The 27,174-nt window shown below is 34.4% G+C and overlaps 1 protein-coding gene and 1 long non-coding RNA gene across 4 annotated transcripts in view; one reads left to right on the top strand and one right to left on the bottom strand.

Moving 5' to 3' along the window:
- The window catches only part of LOC125923682 (uncharacterized), a 1,073,698-nt gene that overhangs the window by 823,299 nt on the left and 223,225 nt on the right, over window positions 1-27,174 (bottom strand). The gene's annotated exons all lie outside the window — the stretch shown is intronic.
- Window positions 1-27,174, top strand: part of CCSER1 (coiled-coil serine rich protein 1) — an 843,785-nt gene that overhangs the window by 282,380 nt on the left and 534,231 nt on the right. For all 3 annotated transcript variants that reach the window (XM_049632119.1, XM_049632120.1, XM_049632121.1), the window contains exon 5: window positions 7,162-7,282. In XM_049632119.1, coding sequence (XP_049488076.1) covers window positions 7,162-7,282 — 121 coding nt within the window. The remainder of the gene's footprint in view (window positions 1-7,161; window positions 7,283-27,174) is intronic.

The following is a 27,174-nucleotide window of genomic DNA, read 5'->3' on the forward strand; positions in this document are numbered from 1 at the left end:
CTCATTTTAAAACTCCTATTTGTGGGGCCACTGTAGGATCTAGCCTGGTGTCGAGCTCTGTGCTGACCACGTGAAGCCTGCTTGGGATTCTCTATCTCCCTCTTTCTCTGCCCCTCCCCTGCTTGTGCTCATGTTCTCTCTCTCCATATTTCAAAATAAATGAGTAAACTAAACAAACAAAAACCTTCCTATTTGTATAACTCATATTCAAATGTTAGTTTCTTATGTCCAAGTCATTGTTTTTGTAGTTGTGGGTGGTTGTGACAATGGACTTCCTCCAGATGCAGTTCAAGCATTTCTCCATGAGACCCTCTCAGAATGGCCTGATTAGTGACCCTAATATTGTTAAGAAAACCTCCATCTGTGTAGAAAGAAATGGGACTTTAATTTTTCAGTCAGGCTGACTCTGACAATTCCAAGTAACAGAAGCCTGTGATGGAATTTTCTATGGTTCATGCAATATAGTTAAACAAAGATTCTTTTCACAGAAGAACAAATTTAGCATGTAAATTTATAGGTTGGTGCCTCAAATTATTATCTGCATCTTTGGTTGGAAGTAACAGTGGAAAATTATCGATTTCTCAACTCATGGATGCTGGAAACTTACTTGAATATGCAATGCCTTGGCATGTCTTACGTTTTTTAAGTTGTATTATGAAATAATTATCTGCTGTTGCCTAAATTTAACTTTTAAAAAATTTATAAGTGAATAATATTTGCTATACATGATTGAAACTATATAAGTACAATTAAGTAATGCGAATAATCAAAAGTTGGGAGTTCCTGTTTGTTTCACTCTCAACTTTTTTATAAAGCCACAGTTTTTCCCATCATGAGAGTTCGGTCTGAGTAGTGAAACATTTGCTTTTGTTTTTTAATTTTTATTTTAGTGAGAGAGAGAGCATGAGTGGGGGAGAGTGGCAGAAGGAGGGACGGAGGGAGGGAGGGAAGGAGGAAGACAGAGAGAGAGAGAATGAGAAAGAATTTCAGGCAGGCTCCATGCCCAGTACTGAGCCTGCCATGAATCTAGAACCCATGATCCTGGGATCATGACTTGAGCCAAAATCAAGAGTTAGATGCTTAACTGACTGAGCCACCCAAGCACCCGTGGAGGTCTTTTTTAAACTTGAAATTTCCCTTTAATCTGTATCATCAAGTTTATTTTAATGGCAAATATAATGTTTTCCCCTTTAGTCCTATTTATATAATTCTTCAAAAATAATTTATGCGTTTGTGTCATTGTAAAAATGAACATAATTAAATTATTATACAGAGTAGTTCAAATTATGACCATTGTTATATGAGTTTCTGATTTCCTTTTTGTATGGACCATAATTTTGAAGAATATATCTTGCTTTGTCAGAATATAATGATCACATAAATATCTATTACTCTATAGGTTCTCAGAAACTGTTTCTCTTCTCAGTGGCATACTGCTAAGGTTTCCTTTATTTTTTTCTTTCTACCTCAGAATGATAGAGCCTAGGCATATTCATTGTTTTGAAAAATCTGTACTTCCCTTTTATTATTCCATTCACTTTTTTTAGGCCTTAACTTATTTAAAAAATATATTGGAATATAATTGACATAATATTGTATTAGTTTGAGGCATATAACATAACGATTCAATAATTCTGTACATTACTCATTGCTCATCATACATTATCCATATAACATCCTTCATCATACGACTTGATGACAATACTATTAACTATATTCCCTCTACTATACTTTTATTTCCATGACTTATTTATTTTATTATTACAAGTTTGTACCTCTTAATCCCCTTTATCTATTTTGCCCATCCTCCTACTGACCTCCCCTCTGGCAACCACCAGTTTGTTCTCTGTATTTATGAGTCTGTTTTGCTTTTTTGTTTGCTCTTTTTGTTTTTATTTGTTTGGTTATTTATTTTGTTTTCTAGATTCCACATATAAGTGAAATCATGGTATTTATCTTTCTCTTTTGACTTCATTTAGTGTAATACCTCTAGGTCCATTTATGTTGTTGTGCCTGGCAAAAACTCATTCTTTTTTATGGGTGTGTAATACACCAGCGTGTTTGTGTGTGTGTGTGTGTATTTCACACCTTTTTTTTTTTTGTCTGTTGATGGGCACTTGAATTGGCTGTCATAAAAATGATACTTTTTTTGGTTGTCATAAATAATGCTGAAATAAGTGTGAATATATCTTTTTAAATTATTGTTTTTTCTTTGTATAAATGCCCAGTAGTAGAATTATTGGATCATAGTATTTCAATTTTTATTTTTTTCAGGAACCTCCATACTGTTTTCTCCAGTGGTTGCAACAATTTATATTCCAAAAACGGTGTATGATGGTTCCCTTTTTTCTACATCCTCACCAGCACTTGTTATTTCTTGTCTTTTTGATAGTAGTCATTCTGACTAGTGTGAGGTGATATCTCTAATTAGTGATGTTGAGCATCTTTTCATATGTCTGTTGCCATCTCATCTGTATGTCTTCTTTGGAAAACTGTCCGTTCAGTTCCTCTGCCCATCTTCTTCTTTTCTTCTTCTTCTTTTTTTTTTATGTTTATTCTTGAGAGAGAGAGAGAGAGAGAGAGACAGAGAGGGCATGAGTAGGGGAGGGTCAGAGAGAGAGAGAGGGAGACACAGAATCTGAAGCAGGCTCCAGGCCCTGAGCTGTCAGCACAGAGCCCGATGGAGGGGTTGAACCCACGAACTGTGAGATCATGACCTGAGCCGAAGTCAGATGCTTAACTGACCCTGGTGCCCCTCCTCTGCCCGTTTCCTAATTGGATTGTTTGGGTTTTTTGGTGTTGCGTTGTGTAAGTATATATCATATATACTAACCCCTTATTGGATATATCATTTACAAATATCTTCTCCACTCACTTTTTTGAAGTTATAATTTCTCTATTATTTAATGGCTTAACTGGCATTTATTACACTAATTCTTGTATTTAGTGTGAATGAAATATAAAGGTATTAAAAACTTGAATGTAATTTAATTTCCGCTAAATATAAGAGCTTTGCCATTTACATTGATTTCCTAACCATGTATCTTTAGACCAGTGTAGTGTCACTTTTATTATATAATAATTAACGGAGCTTATTTTTCATTGACTTAGTTATTCATTGTTTTTTAACCTCAATATCTATGAGAGTGCTATAACTTGTTCTAGCCTCTAGATAATAAAAACTAAGTATTGATACTAATAATTACCTTGTGTAAACAAATGCTCCCTATTTTTGAAAATTTTTCTTGTTCACCTACAGTCTTTTCCCTGCTCACTTCTCTCTTTTCATTTTTAAAGATAATTTAGCTCTATTTTCCCTCATAGAGATCTAGATAAATCCTTTTACTTAATCTGGTAAGCAGGTTACTGTTCTAACACTTGAAATATTTCTAAAAGAATTCAAAGATTTATTAAAATTATTTCTTTCTTGCCCACAGTAGAATCCTACCATTAAACATATTTCTTGGAACATACCAGTTAGTTCAGTAAATATTTATTGAATAACTGAGTGGCATACTGGAGGAATTAATTAGTTATATATATATATATATATATATATATATATATATATATTTTTTTTTTTTTTTTTTTACTACCAGTATTTAAGACAACAGGGAAAATTTCATTTTTTATTCATTTTTTTAATATATGAAATTTATTGTCAAATTAGTTTCCATACAACACCCAGTGCTTATCCCAACAGGTGCCCTCCTCAATACCCATCACCACCTCCCTCCCACCCTCCATCAGCCCTCACTTTGTTCTCAGTTTTTAAGAGTTTCTTATGCTTTGGCTGTCTCCCACTCTAACCTCTTTTTTTTCCCTTCCCCTCCCCCATGGGTTCCTGTTAAGTTTCTCAGGATCCACATAAGAGTGAAAATATATGGTATCTGTCTTTCTCTGTATGGCTTATTTCACTTAGCATCACACTCTCCAGTTCCATCCACATTGCTACAAAGGGCCATATTTCACTCTTGCTCATTGCCACTTAGTACTCCATTGTGTGTATAAAACACAATTTCTTTATCCATTCATCAGTTGATGGACATTTAGGCTCTTTCCATAATTTGGCTATTGTTGAGAGTGCTGCTATAAACATTGGGGTACAAGTGCCCCTGTGCATCAGTACTCCTGTATCCCTTGGGTAAATTCCTAGCAGTGCTACTGCTGGGTCATAGGGTAGGTCTATTTTTAATTTTTTGAGGAACCTCCACACTGTTTTCCAGAGTGGCTGCACCAGTTTGCATTCCCACCAACAGTGCAAGAGGGTTCCCGTTTCTCCACATCCTCTCCATAGTCTGATTTGTTCATTTTGGCCACTCTGACTGGCATGAGGTGATATCTGAATGTGGTTTTGATTTGTATTTCCCTGATGCAACAGGGAAAATTTTAAATGTAGTAGATTTTTCTTCTCCCAACTATGTTGGAATTGTTTGATGTAGACTCAAAGCACATGCTAAGAGTAAATTAAATTAAAAAAAAAGAGAGAGAAGAAGAGTAGAAGAAACAAAAATCTGTTTGATGGCATTAGAGAGACAAAGAAAGCAGCTCCCCCCACACATACTTTGACACATACTCGATACTAATGTTTGTATCTTGAGTGCCACATATTTGCTTGAGATTCAGTTCTGCTCTTGGCGGTCATCTAGTTTATATCACAGACTCCACCCCTGAGTGGATTAGTAATTCAGCAAATATTTTTAGTGGAAGGTGAAGAACATTAAGATCTGTTCTTATACTTCTTTCTCTTTGAGATCATAGTCCCACACTTCTTGGCAGACTTGTATGACCTTAATTGTATTGTTGCCTTCTCTGTCATTAATGTGGCTATCATCTTTAGTATTTGCCTCTTTCTGTATTGGGGAGAGGGTTTAATTTATTGTTTGCCACTTATTGAAGTGAGTACTTAGATCAGCAATTATTGATCTTTCATTTATAATCAATTCAAACACCACTTACATCACTAGAAGATTTCATTTCTTTGCTACACTTCTCATTTCCACCATCAAATTCCTTCCTTAGATTATCCATTTTTGTAAAGTGTCACATGAGTTCATCACTGGGAGACAAGGAAACAATGGGACTACATACTTTGAGACTTGGGCTTAAATTGAGTAGCAGATGCATCACGACCAGTTATTGATAGACTTTGAAAAAAGTGATGTGTGTGTCTAATCATGATGCACATTTCTTATTTGTACTCAAAGTACATGCTCAGAGTAAGTAGAGACTATTTGTGTAGTGATTTGCAGATCAAAGGGCTGCTAGAGAAGTTCATAGTTTGTACAATTATACACAGTATCGATATATCATGCGAACTGAAATGTGAGCCATTTTTGAGAGTTCTGGTGTTATTTAACTAAACCATGTAACTTAAATTTGTGCTTATCAGAATCATGTAAAGCAAGAATTTACAGCTTTATTGCATTAATTATCAGTAAAATTTAAATTAAAGCGACAATGTGATACCACTATATACACTTATAGGAATAGCTGTGGTAGGCAGAATTCTAAGATGACATGTGACTCTAACCCTTGTATGATTCCTTCCACTGGGAAGATGGGACATCACTACTGCAATTATATTATATTCCATGGCAAGAGAGACTTTGTAGATGTACTTATGATTACTAACCAGTTGACTTTGAGTTAATCATAAAGGCGATAATCTGTATGGGCCTAACCTAACGAGCTTTTGAAAAGCAGAGTATATTTTCCCCAGTTGTTAGCAGCAGAAGAGATCAGAGCATGAGAGAAATTTGATGCATGAGAGGGTTTTAATGTGAAGGATATTCTTCATTGCTGAGATAGACAAGCCATTGACCACTGACTTATCAGAAGCTTCTAGGAGTTCAGACTGATCCCTGGCCAATAGCCAGCTAGGTAAAGGAGACATGAGTCCAACTACCTCAATAAAGTAAATTTTGCCAACAATGTCATTAATCTCAAAAATGGATTCTTCCCCAGAAACCTAACAGCACAGCCTGGCTGTGAACCTGAAATTGGCGTTGTGGGAGCTTAACTCTTGAGTGGGAATTATGTAACAAAGTTTAGGTCTTTCTTCGTAATCTGTATACCTAATCAGAGAACTCAACTGAGTTCACTGGACTTCTTACTTACAGAATTATGAGATAATAAATGGGTGCTGTTTTAAGCTGCTAAATTTGTGTTAATTTTTCATGCAGCAATAAAAAATTCGTACAGTAGTAAAATTTTAAAAAACTGGCAAAAGTTAAGTGTTGATTCAGATGTGGAACAACTGAAACTCTTCTCTTTTGGGGAATGCAAATTAGTCCAATCAGTTCAGAAAAACGTTTGGCAATATCTACTAGAGGTGAAGGTGGGACATATGAACATATCCCAAGAGCAGTTGCTAGATATTTTTCAACACAATTTTATTTTTGCAATAAAATAAAAAAAGAAAAAAGAAAAAAAATGTAGAGGTATGTTTATAGACATTTCAAAATAGCCTCAGAGCAGAGCAGTTCTAAATGTCCATCACCAATAAAATGCATAAATATATTTTGTAAATTCATTCAGTGCAATGCTACACAGCTATGAGAATGAACAAATACTGCTACACATGAATGGGTCTTATAGATGTATATTGAGTGAAATAAGCCACATGTAAAATAGTACACACACAGAAGAGGATGATTTCCTTCATGCTAAGGTCAGAAATAGACCAACCTAATCTATGGTTATTTAAGTAATAATAATGGTTAAGTTTGGGGGCTGCAATAGTGATTGGGAAGAGGTGCCACAGGGAGTTTTAGGGTTCTGGTAATGCTTTACTTATAGATCATAATGCTGATTAAACAGTTGTGTTCATTTTGGAAAGATTCATTTAACTGTATATGATTTATGCACTTCTTATTCTTCAATGAAAATCTTTTTTTAAACAAAGGGCTATAAAGTATTGGCAGCACCTTTTCTCCTGTGTGGCTTAAAAAAATAAAAATTACCTAAGGTCATTCAGCTAGTGAGTGGAAAGACTCAGAGTGGAAAATGATAATGAGAGATCATTTAATGGTAATTAATGTTTTAGTTAAATTATACCTTTCATTTGACTGAAAATTAAAAAAAAAAAACAGAAAAAGGGAACGTGTAATAGTCAATAAATAATTTTGACATTTACAATTAATTTTTTTAATAAAACAGTTTGCCGGGAGGATTCATACCACTCTGTAGTCTCATGTGCTGCTGTGGTCCTTACTCCTATGGAACCAACCATAGAAATGAAGAAAAGAGAAGAACTAAAATTTCCTGAACCTTCCAAACAGTAAGTTATTTGTTTAATGCTTTAGAACTTTGTAAAACAAATTAGATGACTGATCAGAATTGGATTGCTCAGAAATTATGATTTATAATGAATGTGTTAATGCTAGTATATCGAAAGGACAGAAATAATTTTGTATGATATTTAAAAAGTCAATCTATCCTTTATTGTGTCAGTGAATAACTTCTGCATCTTCTGCCTTCATCTGTTTGAGCTATATTCCATTCAAGTTTCGTTTTGTTACCTTAGGGACATGAAGCATTTTATTTCTTTAACACAGGTGATGGTGGATACACTGTTCTTGGATGGCTTATTTTATAGTTGTAGGCTTTGGTTGTGTAAAATGTGATCAGTTCTTAATATAAACTTACTAGCTTAAAGTTGGCTTGCATTTTTATAAGGAATGAAAGTTATTAAGTATTTTAAATAAATTACTCTGAATGAAAATTTACACTAATGCTTCTACATTTTTACTATATAAGTTTCACTTAAATTTAGATTTGGTCTTATATTGAATAAATGATACATTTTTTTTCTTACAGAGAGAATTAAATTCATGGTAAGAAATGTAAACTCCATGCACTTGACATGTCAAATAAGCTAGAATATTTCCAGGTATGAATTATATAAATGAAAAGGGGAAGCTGACTGATATTTTCCAATGAAACTAGTGCCATTCCCACTTTAAGGTCTCAGACTGGGGACTAGGTGATGGATGGTGTTGCCATGTAATCTGGCTGACCACCACATGAGCCGGGTAGTACCTTGAAGCACCTACTGTTTTCCCCATTGGTTTACACTGTATCACACTTGTTTTGTTTCTGATGCGTTTCTACTGGATGAGTTCCTGAGGACAGAGTTTCCTGGAACATGATAGTGCCTGATACTCTTTGTGAAATCAATTAGAAAATCCTTTAATGTTACATTCAATAATGTTGAATTCAAATGGAGCAATGTATATATTTGATAGCATGAAGATAGGCAGTATTAATATTCTCATTATAAAGAAATACTAACCAATTCAGGAAGTAATGATTGTAATTCAGTTTTAATACAATCTAAAAGTGAAAACAACTTAACTGCTCTTAATATAGTCTAATTTTTAGGTTCCAATATTTTGTCTAATAGGAGGAAAATTACATCTCATGTATGCCAGTGGAATTATATTAGAAAACCCAAGTGCATTTTCTGCAATATCTGAATGAGTTTACATAAGTTACCTATATATTTATAAATAGGATCTTAAATTATTTTAATTATGTTTTAGTGATTTTTCTTAAAGCTGGGAATAGTGTTATTTGCTTACATAAAATACCCTTTTTTCCAGTCTTCAGCTACTTCATAAATATTCATTATTCTTTATTCTGACATAAAGCAGACTATTAACTGGCTCTCTCTCTTTTTTTTTTTTTTTTTTTGTCCTTTTCTGTTACCCTGCATTCACTCTGATGCTCCTTTGTATTATCTGAATCTACTTTCTTATTAAACATTCTCACTTAACAATATCATTCATTCATTCATTCATTCACATAGCTTTGTTACTGTTTTTGTTTTCCTGAGTCAGAGAGTCCTTCGTTAAAATCTTAATTCTGCTACGATATATATTAGATGGAAATTGGGGACATTTTACTAAACTCTCTGTGCTTTCCTTTCTTCATCTGTTAATTGGGGTGATACCACCATCCTTTTGCAGTCATTGTATTATGTGAAGTCATATTGGTAAAGGACTCAAAATCTAAAAATCCACAAAATTATTAGTCATGTTATCCCTTCCATAGCTTCAATTGTCAACATTATCAATGACTTACAAATGCGTATTCTTCTTCTGAAGGCTTTTCTGAATGCAGGTGTAATATTTAAAGTTGTTGACCCGAGTAGGTATTCTACTGAATCTTATAGTACGTATACCTAAAACCAAATTAATGACATCTATAAGCCCTTAAACATTGATTCTTTCTGACTTCTATATTTATGTACAACCACCATTTTTTTCCTTTTCTGAAAAATCTCATTATGTTTTCTCTCTCACATCTCACATTCAATTACTTATTGGTTTCTTGATTAATGTCTCCATTATATTAATACCCTTTTTGCTGACCAGGAAGGCAGATATACCACATATTTAAAATTTTTTTCTAATATTGTATATTCAATTGTGATCCTAATGAAGACATTCAAATAGTGGCCATTGTATCAAATGGAGATTACATATGCCCTTCATACTTCAAACTGCTATTTTGAGAATTAATTGATACATATGAATATATGACAAAAAGACAACATAAATGCAGAGGCATAGCAATTGATTCAAAACTCTCATTTGCTAATGAGAGCAGCTGCATTGTAAATTGGTTTTAGAAAGATCAAGGGTAGTGATTCGTTTTGGCTCATGTAATTAAAAAAGTATAGAGGTAGAAACTTCCTCCAGTATGTTTGGGTCTGGTACTCAAATAGTGTCATAAAAGTTCATTCTTTCCATCTGCATCTCTTTGCTTTGCTTTCCTCTGCAGTTTTCATTTTCAAGGAGGGTCCTCTAAAGGTGACATTACTGCCTTCAGCAGCTAGTGGGGAAGATTTTTATCTTTTCAGTAAATCCAGTGGAAAGAGCTTCTCCTTCCCTTTAATCAAAACAAAACAAAAACCAAGATTTGAATGTCACTGGCTTTGACTAGCTTAGCTTATTTGACATGATTTTGCTGAAACAATTGCTGTGTCCCAGAGTATTTGATGATGTGATTGACTAGAACCAGGTTACATGACAGACTCTGAGGCAAAGTGTGAAGGTGAGAGGGGACGGGTGATTCCATCCTTGAAATATGGATGATGTTGATAAAACAAGGCAGGGATAGATGCTAGGAAGACAAAACAATGGATGTTCAACATAACTAACAATATTATCACCATTAGTTTTACAAGTCAGAATTCTTTATATTTTTCAAACCAAAGACGTTGAAAGACATTAAAATACAATTATGAATACCTTTGTTTCTTGTTTTAGGTGTTTATCACATAATTTTATTTCATATCAGCTAGCTGTGCTATTGAGGCCATTAGGAATTGAGGCCTTGGGTAGGTTTTTGGTAACTTTCTTAACCACAATTTATTCCTTTTCAGTGTGGAAGTTACTTTATCTACCTTATAGTGAAAGTCCTGAAGCACAATAAAAAGGAAAGAATATTAAAAAAATTTGTATTTTTTTACAACAAATATGTTAGGGAAATAACCACATCACATTTTTATAAATGAAGTTACCAAAACCCTTTATGATATTACTTTTGTGTTTTGGGCCTTCTCATTAAGAAATATAATTCGCTAATATAATACTGACATATTAGAATGTTGTAAGTTGAGGCATTGTGTTTAGATACCTAGTGTTTTCTTTAAATTCAGGAAGAAATTATTTCTTGAAATAATTTTCCCCTCTATACAGACTTCATATGATAAATTCATAAACCACTGAGTCTTTGAAACATAGGACCCTTTAGAGTTATGTAATTCAGAACTCAGCAAATCTCTTGCTAAGAAGAACTTGCTAAGAACAATTGCTAAGAAGAACATATCCTCTCAGTGTATGGGCTTCAGAATACATAAGATTGTACAGGAGACAGAATATGTATGACAGTTTATTTTTGAGGATGTTATAGTCCAGGTGAAGAATGAAGTCTAGGTGAAAAACACAAACCTAAAAAAGATAAACCTCAGGCAACAGATGCTATTTATCAATGTAAGATACAGATTTAGGTTAGGTGTATGATTACTTAAAGTTATGTAAGACTTATTGATATATCAGTATAAACTTAGGAAATAAAGCCAGAATATTGGTCATAATTATGGCATTGTGTCGATATATCACTTTAGAATGTAAGAAAAATCTTATGACTGAAATATTTACATTTTAAAATTTTTCATGTGTTTATCAGGTTTTAGACACATTCAACTAGGAAAATATAAGAGTTAGGAATTCCTATAAGGGATAAAGTATAAATTTGTCAGCATAGCAAATAATAGGGAGAAAACATCCAGTCTTTTAGGAAAGAAAGCTATATTCTGAGCACTATAGCGGGAAAGAATTAGAGCTTTTCTCTTGTTGATGTACCTAAAGGTCATCTTAATTCTGAAAATAAGGGTGTTGATTTTACTTTATTTTTTATTTTAGTCTTATAGGTCACTAAATATCATGGAAAGAATACTCTGTAGAAAAATAGAAAAATCTTTATGATCCAAAAAGAGGCTGTAAAATTTTCAGATAATTTGATCATCAACATAGAATGTTGAAATCAAAGTTTTGATGGTGAAGCTTTATAAATAAAATCATAGTATTAAACATATGTTTACATAGAGGCACCTGGTGGCTCAGTCAGTTGAGCGTCCAACTTTGGCTTGGGTCATGATCTCACAGTTCATGAGGTCAAGCCCTGCTTTGGGCTCTGTGCTGACAGCTCAGAGCCTGGAGCCTGCTTCAGATTTAGAGATTCTCTCTGCCCTTCCCCTCTTCTCACTCTGTCTCTCTCTCCCTCAAAAGTATATAAACATTAAAAAATAATAAGAAAAAATATGTCCAGATATCCAGAAACTCATAAATTTGTTACTCAAATTTATGCATTTCTTAAATCACAGTTATGTGCAAATGAGTGCTTCAAGAACTGTGTATAAAATTCAAACTCTGAAGAGTACCGCTTCCATGATAGATTATGGATTTTATTTTGTGCTTTCATTAGAAATGTGTTTGTTGCAAATCGTGCACTTTGTATGTAACATGGCTTGATACCTGAAATGAAGGGATTTTATAGCCATTGTAAATTTAGAAATAAAGAGGTAAAGGAAGAGAGAAATAATTCTATTTTTTTTGGTCATTTCCATGTTTTTATTTTATTTTATATAGACAAATCTAAACTTCCTAAGATACTTGATTTATTGTTTCAATTTGTGCAAATGAGGCGTTATGTCAACATGCTGTCATTCACTCCAAGTTTCAAGGTCTTCTTGTAATAATGCTTCATGGCCTTGACATGAAGAAGGTTCTTTGAGCTACTTCTGAAGGGACACAGATGCTATCATTCAGTACAGAAGATCTTATTTTTTAAGAATGGCTAAAACTAACCTATTTTATTCTTAGAGGATACTTGACATAAGTTTAAAGTTCTGTCAGCTCTTTTTTATTTATTTTTATCTGAATGAATAATGTATGTATGCTAAATTTGCAAAAGTTTAAGTACTCTCTAATGTCAGAGTTGTTGCACAAACTCTGTAGTTGTACTGGAGACACATCAAAGAATCCTTTTAAAAGCTAATCTCCAGCTTTTTTTTTACAAATTTCAGGGGGATATATTTATTTATGATTTCACATAGACATTTATTCATTAATCCATAAAAAATAGGTAATTCTTGAGTATTTGTTTTGATCTTTGCACTCTGTTCCAGGTTTGGATCTTAATTAAAAGGCAGGTGCGGTCTCTTATGAAAATTTAGAGTGTAGTCAGGGAGACACATGCTAATTGATTAATTGCAACAAGAAATGCAAGATTGTGGATATGACAATGGCTATAATGTAGAGGTATATCCTGTAATAAGGGCTTATAATAAGGAGCTTTAACTTAGCCAAGAAGGTGAAGAGAAAACTTCCCTGAGGAGGTGACACAAGCTAAGATCTGAAGGATATTAGTTAACTAAATGAAAAAGCAAAGGAGGACTTTGCCATCAGAGAGAAAAGCTTGAGCAAATGCTCTGTGATGGCTGGGAGCAGGGGGGATATTGAAAGAAGGTTGGTGGGGATAAAGGAAGCCAAAAACATGTTTTTTAAGCAGAGCCCAGGTGACACATGGGGACAGTGGTGTCATAGAGCCCGCTTGGGAGAGCAGGTTTGTTATTATTTCTTCCCAGCTCCAGACTCAGGTATCTCACATTGGAAACCTGAAATCAGCTGGAATGTTTTTATTTATTGCCAAAGTCTACAAATAAGGGCTTTTCCCCTCCCCGAGAAAGCTGGCTAGCTATTTAGTAACACACCCCTGATGAAGGACAGGTTGAGTGTCTGTTAGTGAGACCAGTTAGGTGATGGCTGACAGTAGCTTGGACTAGGGTGCTGGCACTGGGATGGTGAAATGTGAAAAGAGAACTGAGTCAATTTATATTCCAGAACCTAGGCAAATTCACTAAGGTTATTAAAGCTAAAATTTACAGTATATTATCAAGCACTCACAGTAAGGATAAAGAAGAAATATCTACACTGCTAATTATAATTCTGATAAAAAAAGTAATGTAATAGTGTGACAATCTTACCATATTATTGTGAATTAGTAACAGTTTTTAGTCAAGGAAGAGTTTTATATTCTTTTAATTTATATTGTTATTAATGAAACTATCTAAATGGGAAACATGTATATATACATAAACGTGCTTTGCACAAAATTCCTTTCTGAATCTTTCATTGATTCTCGCTGGAAATTCATATAAATATAAATAAATTCCACTTAGGTCCTTGTATAAATATTATGATTCCTTACTAGTAATTTCCCTCTTGTATTTGGTCTCTACCGTTTATTACCCTCTTAGTGTCTTAAATCTCTCCAATTTAAAAAAGAAATCAGAGGGGTGCTTGTGTGGCTCAGTCGGTTAAGCGTTGACTTCAGCTCAAGTCATGATCTCACAGCTACTCGGCTCGAGCCCTGCATCAGGCTCTGTGCTGACAGCTCAGAGCCTGGAACCTGCTTCGGATTCTGTGTCTCCCTCTCTCTCTGCCCCTCCCCGACTCGTGATCTGTTTCTCTCTCTCTCAAAAATAAATAAACATTAAAAAAATTTCTTTTAAAGAAATCAGAAATTGAGGCATGGTGTAAATGGAATCACATAGTATGTGGTCTCTTGTGTAAGGCCTCTGTCACTCAGCATGTTTTTGAGGTTCATCCACATTGTTATAGGTGCCATGGTCATGCCCTTTTATTAGTGAGCTGTGTTGCATGGGGTGAATGTGTCACAGTTTGATTATTCATTCTGCCCTGTTCTCCTTTGACCACACTTTCAAACCCACTAAATTACAAAACTACAGGACCTCTGGGTTTGCATAGAGAAGTCATAATGGCCATCCTTATCCAAACCCACCCTTATACTATTCATATCCAGTGCTTGGTTCACTGCCCATGAAGAAGTTGCCCAACCCCTGCTTACACATCTCTAATGATAGGTAGCTCATTACTTTACAGGGCAGCTTTTTCTATCTTTGGCCATCCTGGCCTGTTAGAAAACTCTTCTTCATTTTCAAATCTACCTTCCTAATTATTCCCACAGAGGACCCAGTTCTCATTCTGAGGCCATTCAAGGTCCAGCTCCCTCCTCCCCACCACAGGCCTTAGGGATCCAGAAGTCGAAACCTCTACTGGGCAATGTATTGATAATCTTTAACTTATAGGGATAGATTAGCTATTTTTTGGTAGTATATAATATTATATAAATGTATCAAAATGTATCCAGTCTTCTGTTAAAGGGTATATACATGGCTTGCAATGTTTGCTTTATAAACAGTTCTGCTATGAACATTCATGGGCTTTTAGAGTTGGTGTGAAGTTTCTCTGCAAACATGATGGCAGAGTTGTAAGGCACATATATCTTTTACTTCAACAGACAGTGCCCACACTTAGATAGGCAAAAGTATAAAGCCTTACAAGGCTTATGAGTGTGAACTGGCATCTCATGGGGCTTTGATATACATTGGCTTATTTTTTGTGATGTTGAGCATCTTAGCAAGTTTTTATTGGGCATTTATGTTTCCTATTCCACAAATTGCCTATTTTTTGTCGATTTCTCTATTGGGAGATTTGTATATTTTTTGTGTTTATGTAGAGAAGTTCTTTGTGTGTTATGATTTCCAAAGTTGAATTGCCCTGTGCATTGCAAATCTTCCTTCCAGTTTGTGGGGTGTCTTTTTAAGTTGTGACTTTTAATAAATAATTTTTATTTGGAAAAAGCCCTGAAACTGCAGCATGAACATGATAACTATCAAGTTACTACTCTGAATATAAGACAGCCCTTTTCCCATGTAGGTTTTCAAAACAAATGGCACCAATTTTGTGATTTTGACCAGTTCCAGGGTGGAAACAACTGTTAGAAGAGATGAGTAAAGAGATTTCTCATGGAGAGAGCCTAGGAGTCTCCCCCATAGCTTTTGGGGGATTTGGAGTTGGAGGAGTAACCTTCTAACCACAAGCCTAATGAAGGGTCTTCAGGAGAATCATTCAGAGTGTTTCACATGCGTTTTTTGCAGTTGGAAACACAAAGGACAGTTGGCTGATGTATGCCTGAGAAAACTGAAGCAGACTGTGGACTGGAATCTGACATCTGACCAGAAAAGCTAGAGGGTTAAGATGGGCTGGCCAGCTGGGAAAGCAGTGCCTTCTTGAACTCCCAGAGCTGGTCATGGAGCTCAGGTTTTTGTTACTTATCTGGAGAGTCAGGAAACCTAGGAAATAGAGACAGAGGACACCCATCGATCCTTGGTAAGGGAACTGTGGGAGAGTGGCCCAGAATACCTCTGAAGAGACCACTTGTGTGCCCATTGCGAGGCCCTGGACCCAAGCAAAATCTCTTTAAAACTCTTCTGGCCAACTGAGTACCCTTCTCCTCCACCTCTCACTCGGTGGCAGGAGTACATTGACTGTGCAGCTGAGGAAGCTTAAGTTTTAGGGCCTTCACTTGCACTGGAGCGTTCTACAAGGCCCTAGAAGGGATCCTCAAATTTTTCTCCTTCTTACTTATGTGTTATTTAAAAAAAAAAGTTTTTAATGTTTTATTTTTGAGACAGAGAGATACAGAGCATCATCAGAGAAGGGACAGAGAGAGAGGGAGACACAGAATCCGAAGCAGGCTCCAGGCTCTGAGCTATCATCACAGAGGAGCTTGAACTCACGAGCTCTAAGATCATGACCGGAGCCAAAGTTGGACACTCAGCCGACTGAGCTACCCAGGTGTCTCCTGTTATTTTTTGAATAGACTCCACCAGATTATATAAACTCTAGGCCTCACAAAACCTGGATGTGTCCTTTAGTACCACTGCTCTTAGATCTAGGCAGGCAGAATATTTGTCTTGGGTTCTGCACTTGAGAGAATTGAGTTATGTCCCTTCTCTGACTCTGCCTCTTTCTGCAAGGCATGAGTTCCAAAGAGCCAAGGATTCCCACTCACTAGGAGCCTGTGTATCCACCAGCCACCATGCTAGGATTCCTTGCTCAAAGAGCCATGTGTCCTCCTCTCTAGGGTGTAATACCCATGGCCCACAAGGCTTCAGAGGAGCATCTGATCTCTGGCAGAGGTGGACAGAGCTTAGACGAGTGGCTGGGGCATTCTCTCTCTGGCCTGTGAGACTGAATATGTGGGAAGAAGCCCAGGGTCAGAAGGAAAGAGGGGCAGGCTAGGTGTATGATGAATTAAGCTGTATCAATTGATATTACTTGTGAGAGGATCCTTCTATTTTTTATGGTCTCTATTCACCTTATTGGAAGATGTGGCCGCATCAGTCACTAGTTTCACTGGTTGATTAAATAACAACAACAGCAAAAAATACTCAAGGAAGTTGATTCTTTTCAGACTTCATGTGTTAGTCAAGAACCAGTGGATTTTACCAAATAAATAAATAAAAATCTCCAGAGAAACTATTCCCCTTGATTGAGTGTTGTTATTTCATTTTTCTGCAGTTTATTGCTCCTTAGTGAGTCATAATATCTGGTCTCTTGTGCAGACAATTTGTCAAGCCATGAAATTTCATTGTAACATTTGCATCTGGTTTGACAATCTATCTTTATACATTGAACACACAATTGCTATTATTCAGATAAATTGGGACAGCCTGATAAGATGACTGAGGTGTTTCAGTTCACCAGTGCAATACAGTACCATTGTACTCTTCATAGTGCAATGTAAATACAATTTATCAGATCGCTGAAAAAGACTACAGGGGCATCACCATTGTTGTGAAAGTAGCTCTTATGCAGGGGTAAAAGGCAAGGTGCCAACTTCCAACTACCCCTACTAACATCATCCCATGGAAAAATTCTGTTTTCAGATAAATGAAATATTCCATTTGAATTTATCCTATAATGTAGATATTAGCATAACTTATTTAATAACACTATAAACAAATGCTATATTATTCAATTTTAATTTACTATTTTTCCCCTTCCAGGGAAGATAGACTAGTAGAAAAATGAAAAGCTTGGAAATCTAATGTATTTATATTCAATACTAATTTTATCGAATTCAAGGACCCTCATGGAAAACATAAGCACAATAGCACCTGCTTTGTAAGGTTGTTTTAATTATTCAGTATTTCAGTGTAATAATTCTGGGCGCAAAGAAGAAAAACAATAAAAAGTAACTGATTTAATATCTCTTGTGTGAAAAAGTTGGGGATGAAAGTAGAGGATGGGGACCTATAAAAATATATGATATTATATGGAATTTATGATTTTAGATATTTCCTAAAGTTCACTTAATCATTACATGTGATTATCTGCTTATTTTTAAAATAAGTGATATAGTTTTTCATCTGGATTTGATAATACCTTTTATAAAAATACTGCCTTTTAAAAATCTTCTGTAATATGTAGGATATTAATAATAGGTATTCAAAAATAGTGGAAATTTTGATTTTTTTATTCGTTTTTGAAGTAAAATACATTGTCTTTGATTTAGAATGTAGAGCCAACCATTATAGTTGTCTGAAATTATCAAGTTGAAAATAGAGTTAAGTTTGATTAATGAATAACCATTGTTAATATTAACATAGTAAATATTTGAATAAGAGTAATTTTTGAACATGTCACATGGAATTCAAACAGTAATTTTATCATACATATTGAAAAGAAAGATTTCTGAACTATGAGTCTGGAAACTTGACTCCCATGTCTGGAACAGGGCAAGGTTGTTTGTGTTTCTAAACTATAGTTATCTTTAAAACAAACATTGGTGATAACAAATTTCACAGAGAATTTTGAGGAGTTAAACTATGATAAAGCAGGTTGTAAAATGTGAAAAAATCCACTTTTCTTCTTTGCTTTTTAGAGGAATCTATATTAACATTTATGAATATTCTCAAATCTCTCTGAATTATAGGATCAATGTGATAGGAAAATCAAGGTATTTGTGGGTAATGAACTCCCACGCACTTCTATAATATTTGCACACCTCTCATGTTACTTACTCCCCCAAAATATAATTGCCTATATTTTGTGTGCTCACCAGACATTGAAGACTGGTATTCTTTGAAGATAGATATTTTCCATAAATCTTTTCTGGTTTTGTTTTTGTTTGTTAAATCCTGTACTTAGCAGGATTTAGCAAAGTTTTATACGTTGTAGGCATTGAATTATCATTTGTTGAATCTGAAAATATATTGTTTAAAATAATGTATTTGTCAATTCAATAGTACTTAATACAGTTCATTTTAAGAGTTGTGTCGTGTTCTAAGCTTTACAAATATTAACTCATTGAATTCTCCCTTTATGTGCTATTATTATCTTCAGGTTACAACTGTCAAAACTAGGGCACACAAAGATAAAGTAACTTACCCAAGATGACCCTTTTAAAAAGAAATAAATTATACTTTCTTTTCAGTTACTTTCATTACTAAATGTTGAACCTGACACACTAGGCATTTTTTTTAATCTCATATTCTTTGTATAGATAGACATTTACAACCTAAAAAATATGGATGCCATAATAAACCAATAATGGGAAAGATGATTAGCATTTGCAAATCAGAATAAATAGAACTAAAGTAACAAAATTTGTCACTGTTGATTATCATAATTAATCAGTGCCTCTTCACCTGTGCATACATTTCTCCTCAAATGAACCAAGAAGGAAAGAAAACTTTTTAATGTTTTTGTCCTACTAAGTGTAGTTAACCTTACTAGCTACTTGTTAACACTTTTTTTGTTAGCTTCTTTCTTTTTTTCATTTCTTTGGAAAATAACTTTTATTAAGATCATATCAATAAAGTTAGGATTACACATTTTGTCAAAGAATAAAAAGTAACATACAGATTTAGAGAGAGAAAATAAGATGGTGAAATAAAACAAGGGCTTTCCCCCCAATGTCTCCAGTTAAAACATCACATGCTTTAAGACATATCATAATATAACACATCACAAGATTATTAAAAGAATTTACATACTTAGATACTCTTTTAAAAATTTAGTTACTGAATGATTTTTACTTTTTTACAGAAGTCAGCTTAGTATTTTCTCTGTAATTTGGACCAGAAATAAGGTCTTGTTAATAGTTCTGCCTGGATCTGAAAGGGATAATGAAGGGCCTACAAGGAAGATACGTATAAAGATGAATACGGTAAAAGGAAGATATGTATAAGGATGATTATGGTAAAAGGATGGGTTTTAGGGGTGCCTGGGTGGCTCAGTCGGTTCAGTTTCTGACTTCAGTTCAGGTCATGATGTCACAGCTTGTGAGTTAGAGCCCTGCATTGGGCTCTGTGCTGTCAGCTCAGAGCCTGAAGCCTGCTTTGGAGTCTGTGTCTCCCTCTCTGCCCACTCGCATTCTGTCTCTCTCAAAAATAAATAAACATTAAAGAAATTTTTTTTAAAAGGATGGGTTTATAATAGTCAATGGATATAGGAGTCTTCCTATCACTGAAATTTTTATGTGACTAGTATGAATGATGTAGGTGGATTCAGGCATTATAGGTGTAATGGGACCCAGTGATCTTTCAAATTTCTTCTGGTCTAGAGAAACTGTTCCAAATATTATTATTTAATTTAATAATGATTATTATTAAAGTCAAGGTATTTTATAGTTATTTGGTTTAAATATGTTATACTAAGCTTAAGACAAGACATAACATAGCTTGGTCAATTACATGATTAATGTTTTTATTTTTATCTTTTTCTAACAAAACTAAGGTAGAAGAAAAGATTTTTAAAGTGTGCTGTGTTTGTCGTTTTGGTGACTTTTTTTTTTTTTTTTTTTTTTTAGAGAGAGAGAGAAATTGAGTGAGCATGAGCAGGTGAGGGGCAGAGGGAGAGAGAGAATCTTAAGCAGGCTCCATGCCCAGTGCCAAGCCTGATGCAGGGCTTGATCTCATGACCATGAGATCATGACCTGAACTGAAATCAAGAGTGACACTTAACCAACTGAGCCATCTAGGTGCCCCAAAGTGTGCTGTGTTTTTATATTCTTTTTATTTATATTTTCTATGTGTTTCATTAGTCCATGCCAGTTATAATTTCACTGGAAGGAGTTTTTGCATTCATTTGGTTTCATTTTTAATCCGTATGAGATGGTTGAAAATTCATGTTGCACTTTTGGGTTTTCTGCACAATTAGGATGGTGGCCAATTTTTATCTACATGCCCTGAAAAATTCTATGTTGTACTTTTTACTAGTAGTTCATTACTCTTTATTAAACTGAATGTAGTTGTAATCCTTTTTATGTGAGATGTCAAGATATTAGCAAAGTTCTAAAGTGTCAAGCATTTGACATCTTAAGTTTAAAGAAACAGCCACACCATATAGTAGAAAATAAACTAAAATACACAAAATGGGATCATGACCCCATCTCTTTCATAACCTAAATGTCTTACCTTAAGTAAATAAGGTGATTCCTGTGTTCCTATCTCCTTTTTAAAATGAACATTTTTTTGAGGTCCCATAATCTCTACAGTCTAAGTTACCATTTTAACATTTCTTTGTGCTATGTAACTCCAAAAATTTGATATAATAAGCAATAAAAACTAAATATCACTGAATTTATAATAATTTCAATTTTAAACATTTTTGTCATTTAGAAACCCGTCTATTATGTTTACATCAAACTATAAACTCTAGTGTCTTCTAAGCTAAATTCTGTCACTTTCTAGACGGAAATTTAAACATTTTTCCTGTTTTAGTAAAACATCAATGTATATTTGAATTTTTTTTTTTTTTTTTTGCATCATAACCTGATTGACTGAATAATGTCAAGGACTGTTAAGAGTATAAATGCCAAAAATCAATATTAGACTAGTGAGATTCACAGAATTATATTTTTATACACTTTTTGTCCTAAGTGCATTATTTCTATGTCATTATAAATAACTATGAAAATAATCCCATGCTTGATCACCCACTCATAATGGGATAATATAGGAAAGCTAGAGAAGTAATCTCTTTTTTCTTCCTATTTTTCCATTTGAAATTCACATATTTCACGAGAAATATACTCATCATTAAAAAAACAACTTAAAATTACTGTATTACATTGAATTGAGCACACATGCTTTATCATTTAATTGGAATAAGAACAAATTAGAAAGCATTTTTAAAATGAATGAAAGTTTACTTTCAGAACATTGGTAATGTCAGAGAATATGATGGGAAGCAGCTGGCGGATAGTAAAGACAGCAATTTTGTGATTTTTGATTTAACATAGTTTCCAAATCTTTCACATCATTAATTATTGGGGCAGTTTAAATTTTTTTTTTTTTTTTGCATGGTGAATGGCTACCCTTTAAATTTAAAACTAAATACTTGATTCAGTTTCATAGTTATAAGATTAATATGCCACAAAGAAATATTATTTTTCTCCTTATCTTAGAAAAAATAACACCAACATGAAATGACTTGTTAAATCTACTGTGGTATTATCCTAACTATTGATCACATTTTTTCCTATACCAATAGTTGACCTGGAGGGAAAATAAATTATTAGAAGCTACAAAAAGCCCTGAAAGAAATTGGAAACAATTTTATTTCCCCCATCACCATGATGGGATTGGGAATGTTATAACAATATTACAATATCTTTTATACTTTTTATCTTCTTAACAAGACTGACATGTTAAGCCTAAGGTTGTCCTTTGATGACCCAGAGGCCCTGGAAAGTAATCTGTAACTACTTTTTGGTGTACCATACGAACTGAACTGAGAACAAAATGGAAGTTTAAAAGCATGTTAAATGAATTTTCAGGTGATATTGAACACACTGCTTTCTAACTTTGTCTTCAGGAATTTAGTTGAGTTGAAGGACTAATTCATGAAAGTTTGTCTGTCTTGTACCAGTAAAGACAAAGTTTGGTTCGAGTTTTATTGATCCTCTATTTCACTATTAATACAGCGGATGATCTCTAATGCCAGAAAAAATTACTTAATTTTCAATAGGGCAGAGACACTTATGTATATTTTTTATTATTACTCTTTTAGATTATAGGATTAAATTAAAAAAAAATAATGTTTATTTTGAGAGAGAGAGATAGAGAGAGAGAGCGCGAGTGGGGGAGGAGCAGAGAGGGAGACACAGAATCCGAAGCAGGCTCCAGGCTCTGAGCTGTCAGCACAGACCCTTTCGCAAGCTAGTACTCATGAGCTGTGAGATCATGACCTGAGCCGAAGTCGGATGCTTAACTGAGTGAGCCAACCAGGGGCCGCGGTACTCTTTTAGATTATAAATGAGATATATTCAACTTAAAAAAAAATAAAGGAAAAAAAATGCAGATTTACAGACGTATAGAATATATCTTTCTTCAGGGAACTTATTTCATATTTTTCTCCTGTGCATATTTTATGTATACTATTTTGTGCCTATAGGAAGAATACTGATGTAAAAATAGCTATTGTGTGTATTTTGTAAATTTAATATTCATTTGGCACTAAAGGAACTCATTGTTTCAATTTAAATAAAGGTTCAGAGATTTTACTAGGTTTGTTAAATTTATAGATGTTAAACATTGATCATTTCTCCTGTCCCAAAAAGAAATCACTAAAAATTTCAATTAAAATTTCATATTAAGGCCCCATAATTCTAGATCAATAATAATAAAAATAAATGTATAAATTATTAAAAATGTCAAAAGATGAAAATTTACATAAATTTATAAAAAGTAAATTTATGAATGTTACTCTTCTTTATGTTACAAATAAATATTTCTATTTATGTGCAGCATTGTTACCTTATAGTAATAGCACACCTTTTCAAAAAACAGTATCAAAATGAACCAATGAGATATGTTACTCTGAAACCAGGAATTTATTAAGTGTAAATATTACTTCTGAGCCATTGAATTGACAGAACGATAACAAATGTGCACTATTCATGTGAAATCAAGTAACCAGGCTTACGTTTGGTAGGTCAAAAATTTGTGGAATAAGTTATGGTTTTGCTGTCTTTAAAATAAGAGCTCATGTAAACCATAAGTAAAAAGGGAACACGTATGTGCTGTTTATATGTGCTGTTTTCTGCACTGCTCACACCCATGCTCTAAAGGAGATTTGTTGGTAAGTTGCAAGACTGCCACTTCATGCCAGAATCCATCAACATTTTAATTATGTGTTCAATGACATATGAAACCCTTTTTAAAAAGCATGGGGAAGTACTGCAATTTGTGTAGAAAACACTACGGTATTTCCTCAAAAAAGTAAATATAGAACAACCATATGAATCGGCAATTTCACTTGTGTATGTATACCCAAAGTAATTGAAAAAAAAGGACTCCTACAGGTATTTGTACACCATGTTCACAACAGCATTATTTACAACAGCCATAGGTATTGAAGTTGTATTTACAACAACTTCAATAGGCTGAAGCAACCCAGGTGTCTGTTGACAGATTAACAGTGATATATACATACAATGGAATATTATCCTTAAAAGGAAGGAAATACTGACGCATGGTATAACATGGATGGGCCTTAAAGTCATTATGTAAAATGATATAAGCCAGTCACCAAAGTACAAATGCTATATGGTTTTACTTATATAAGGTGCTTTGAATAGTCAGATTCACCGAGGCAGAGAGTAGAAAGGTGGTCTTTAGGGGCTGAGGAAGGCAGAATGGGGAATTATTTAATGGATGTGCAGTTTCAGTTTGGGAAGATGAAAGTTCTGGAGATGTTGGTATAACAGGTTCCAAATGCCATCTATCAAAGATTAGTGCCACATTGATAATGTTCACTAAATCAGTGGTTAAACACACAGATTCTAAGAGCCTTTCCTAGGAGATTTATATATATATACACACACATATATTTTACATATATATGTATATATGTAAAAGAATATTCTCTTATAACATGTATTTGCTTGCTAAATATTTATGACAATTTTTAAAATTATTTCCCAAAAATTATTTTTAATGATCCTATTAAGGAACTAATCTCAAAATATTATAAGAAAGGTGTCACTCTATAAAATCTGGCTTAACGTTGGAAAATCAGCTTTTTAAAAAAAAATGTGAGCTTCTATGTGCAAATAGATTCACTATTTAAACACACTCACTACAATATTCAAATTTAACAGATTAAAACCTTATATGATAACAAAGAATCACCTCTGTTGCAACTCAATTTGCCTTTCAAGTTAGAACTCACACAATCATACCATCACTGTCCCAACTTTTATAATACCATCTCCTGACAGTGTTTTTTTTTTTTTTTTTTAGAGAAGGGATTTCATTTTTTTTCAGTATATGAAATTTATTGTCAAATTGGTTTCCAAACAACACCCAGTGCTCATCCCAAAACGTGCCCTCCTCAATACCCATCACCCACCCTCCCCTCCCTCCCACCCCCCATCAACCCTCAGTTTGTTCTCAGTTTTTAACAGTCTCTTATGCTTTGGCTCTCTCCCACTCTAACCTCTTTTTTTTTTTTTTTCCTTCCCCTCCCCCATGGGTTTCTGTTAAGTTTCTCAGGATCCACATAAGAGTGAAAATATATGGTATCTGTCTTTCTCTGTATGGCTTATTTCACTTAGCATCACACTCTCCAGTTCCATCCATATTGCTACAAAGGGCCATATTTCGTTCTTTCTCATTGCCGAGTAGCATTCCATTGTGTATATAAACCACAATTTCTTTATCCATTCATCAGTTGATGGACATTTAGGCTCTTTCCATAATTTGGCTATTGTTGAGAGTGCTGCTATAAACATTGGGGTACAAGTGCCCCTATGCATCAGTACTCCTGTATCCCTTGGGTAAATTCCTAGCAGTGCTATTGCTGGGTCATAAGGTAGGTCGCTTTTTAATTTTTTGAGGAACCTCCACACTGTTTTCCAGAGCGGCTGCACCAATTTGCATTCCCACCAACAGTGCAAGAGGGTTCCCGTTTCTCCACATCCTCTCCAGCATCTATAGTCTCCTGATTTGTTCATTTTGGCCACTCTGACTGGCATGAGGTGATATCTGAATGTGGTTTTGATTTGTATTTCCCTGATGAGGAGCGACGTTGAACATCTTTTCATGTGCCTGTTGGCCATCCGGATGTCTTCTTTAGAGAAGTGTCTATTCATGTTTTCTGCCCATTTCTTCACTGGATTATTTGTTTTTCGGGTGTGGAGTTTGGTGAGCTCTTTATAGATTTTGGATACTAGCCCTTTGTCTGATATGTCACTTGCAAATATCTTTTCCCATTCCGTTGGTTGCCTTTTAATTTTGTTGGTTGTTTCCTTTGCTGTGCAGAAGCTTTTTATCTTCATGAGGTCCCAATAGTTCATTTTTGCTTTTAATTCCCTTGTCTTTGGGGATGTGTCAAGTAAGAAATTGCTACGACTGAGGTCAGAGAGGTCTTTTCCTGCTTTCTCCTCTAGGGTTTGATGGTTTCCTGTCTCACATTCAGGTCCTTTATCCATTTTGAGTTTATTTGTGTGAATGGTGTGAGAAAGTGGTCTAGTTTCAATCTTCTGCATGTTGCTGTCCAGTTCTCCCAGCACCATTTGTTAAAGAGACTGTATTTTTTCCATTGGATATTCTTTCCTGCTTTGTGAAAGATTAGTTGGCCATATGTTTGTGGGTCTAGTTCTGGGGTTTCTATTCTAGTCCATTGGTCTATGTGTCTGTTTTTGTGCCAATACCATGCTGTCTTGATGATGACAGCTTTGTAGTAGAGGCTAAAGTCTGGGATTGTGATGCCTCCTGCTTTGGTCTTCTTCAAAATTACTTTGGCTATTCGGGGCCTTTTGTGGCTCCATATGAATTTTAGGATTGCTTGTTCTAGCTTTGAGAAGAATGCTGGTGCAATTTTGATTGGGATTGCATTGAATGTGTAGATAGCTTTGGGTAGTATTGATATTTTGACAATATTTATTCTTCCAATCCATGAGCACGGAATGTTTTTCCATTTCTTTATATTTTCTTCAATTTTCTTCATAATCTTTCTGTAGTTTTCTGCATACAGATCTTTTACATCTTTGGTTAGATTTATTCGTAGGTATTTTATGCTTCTTGGTGCAATTGTGAATGGGATCAGTTTCTTTATTTGTCTTTCTGTTGCTTCATTATTAGTGTATAAGAATGCAACTGATTTCTGTACATTGATTTTGTATCCTGCAACTTTGCTAAATTCATGTATCATTTCTAGCAGACTTTTGGTGGAGTCTATCGGATTTTCCATGTATAATATCATGTCATCTGCAAAAAGTGAAAGCTTAACTTCATCTTTGCCAATTTTGATGCCTTTGATTTCCTTTTGTTGTCTGATTACTGATGCTAGAACTTCCAACACTATGTTAAACAACAGTGAAAGTTGTTTAAACAACGGTGAGAGTGGACATCCCTGTTGTGTTCCTGATCTCAGGGAAAAAGCTCTCAGTTTTTCCCCATTGAGGATGATGTTAGCTGTGGGCTTTTCATAAGTGGCTTTTGTGATGTTTAAGTATGTTCCTTCTGTCCCGACTTTCTCGAGGGTTTTTATTAAGAAAGGTTGCTGAATTTTGTCAAATGCCTTTTGTGCATCGATTGATAGGATCATATGGTTCTTATCTTTTCTTTTATTAATGTGATGTATCACGTTGATTGATTTGCGAATATTGAACCAGACCTGCATCCCAGGAATGAATCCCACTTGATCATGGTGAATAATTATTTTTATATGCCGTTGAATTCAATTTGCTAGTATGTTATTGAGAATTTTTGCATCCATA

The sequence above is a fragment of the Panthera uncia genome, chromosome B1, assembly GCF_023721935.1.
Source record: "Panthera uncia isolate 11264 chromosome B1, Puncia_PCG_1.0, whole genome shotgun sequence".
Classification (NCBI taxonomy): domain Eukaryota; kingdom Metazoa; phylum Chordata; class Mammalia; order Carnivora; family Felidae; genus Panthera; species Panthera uncia.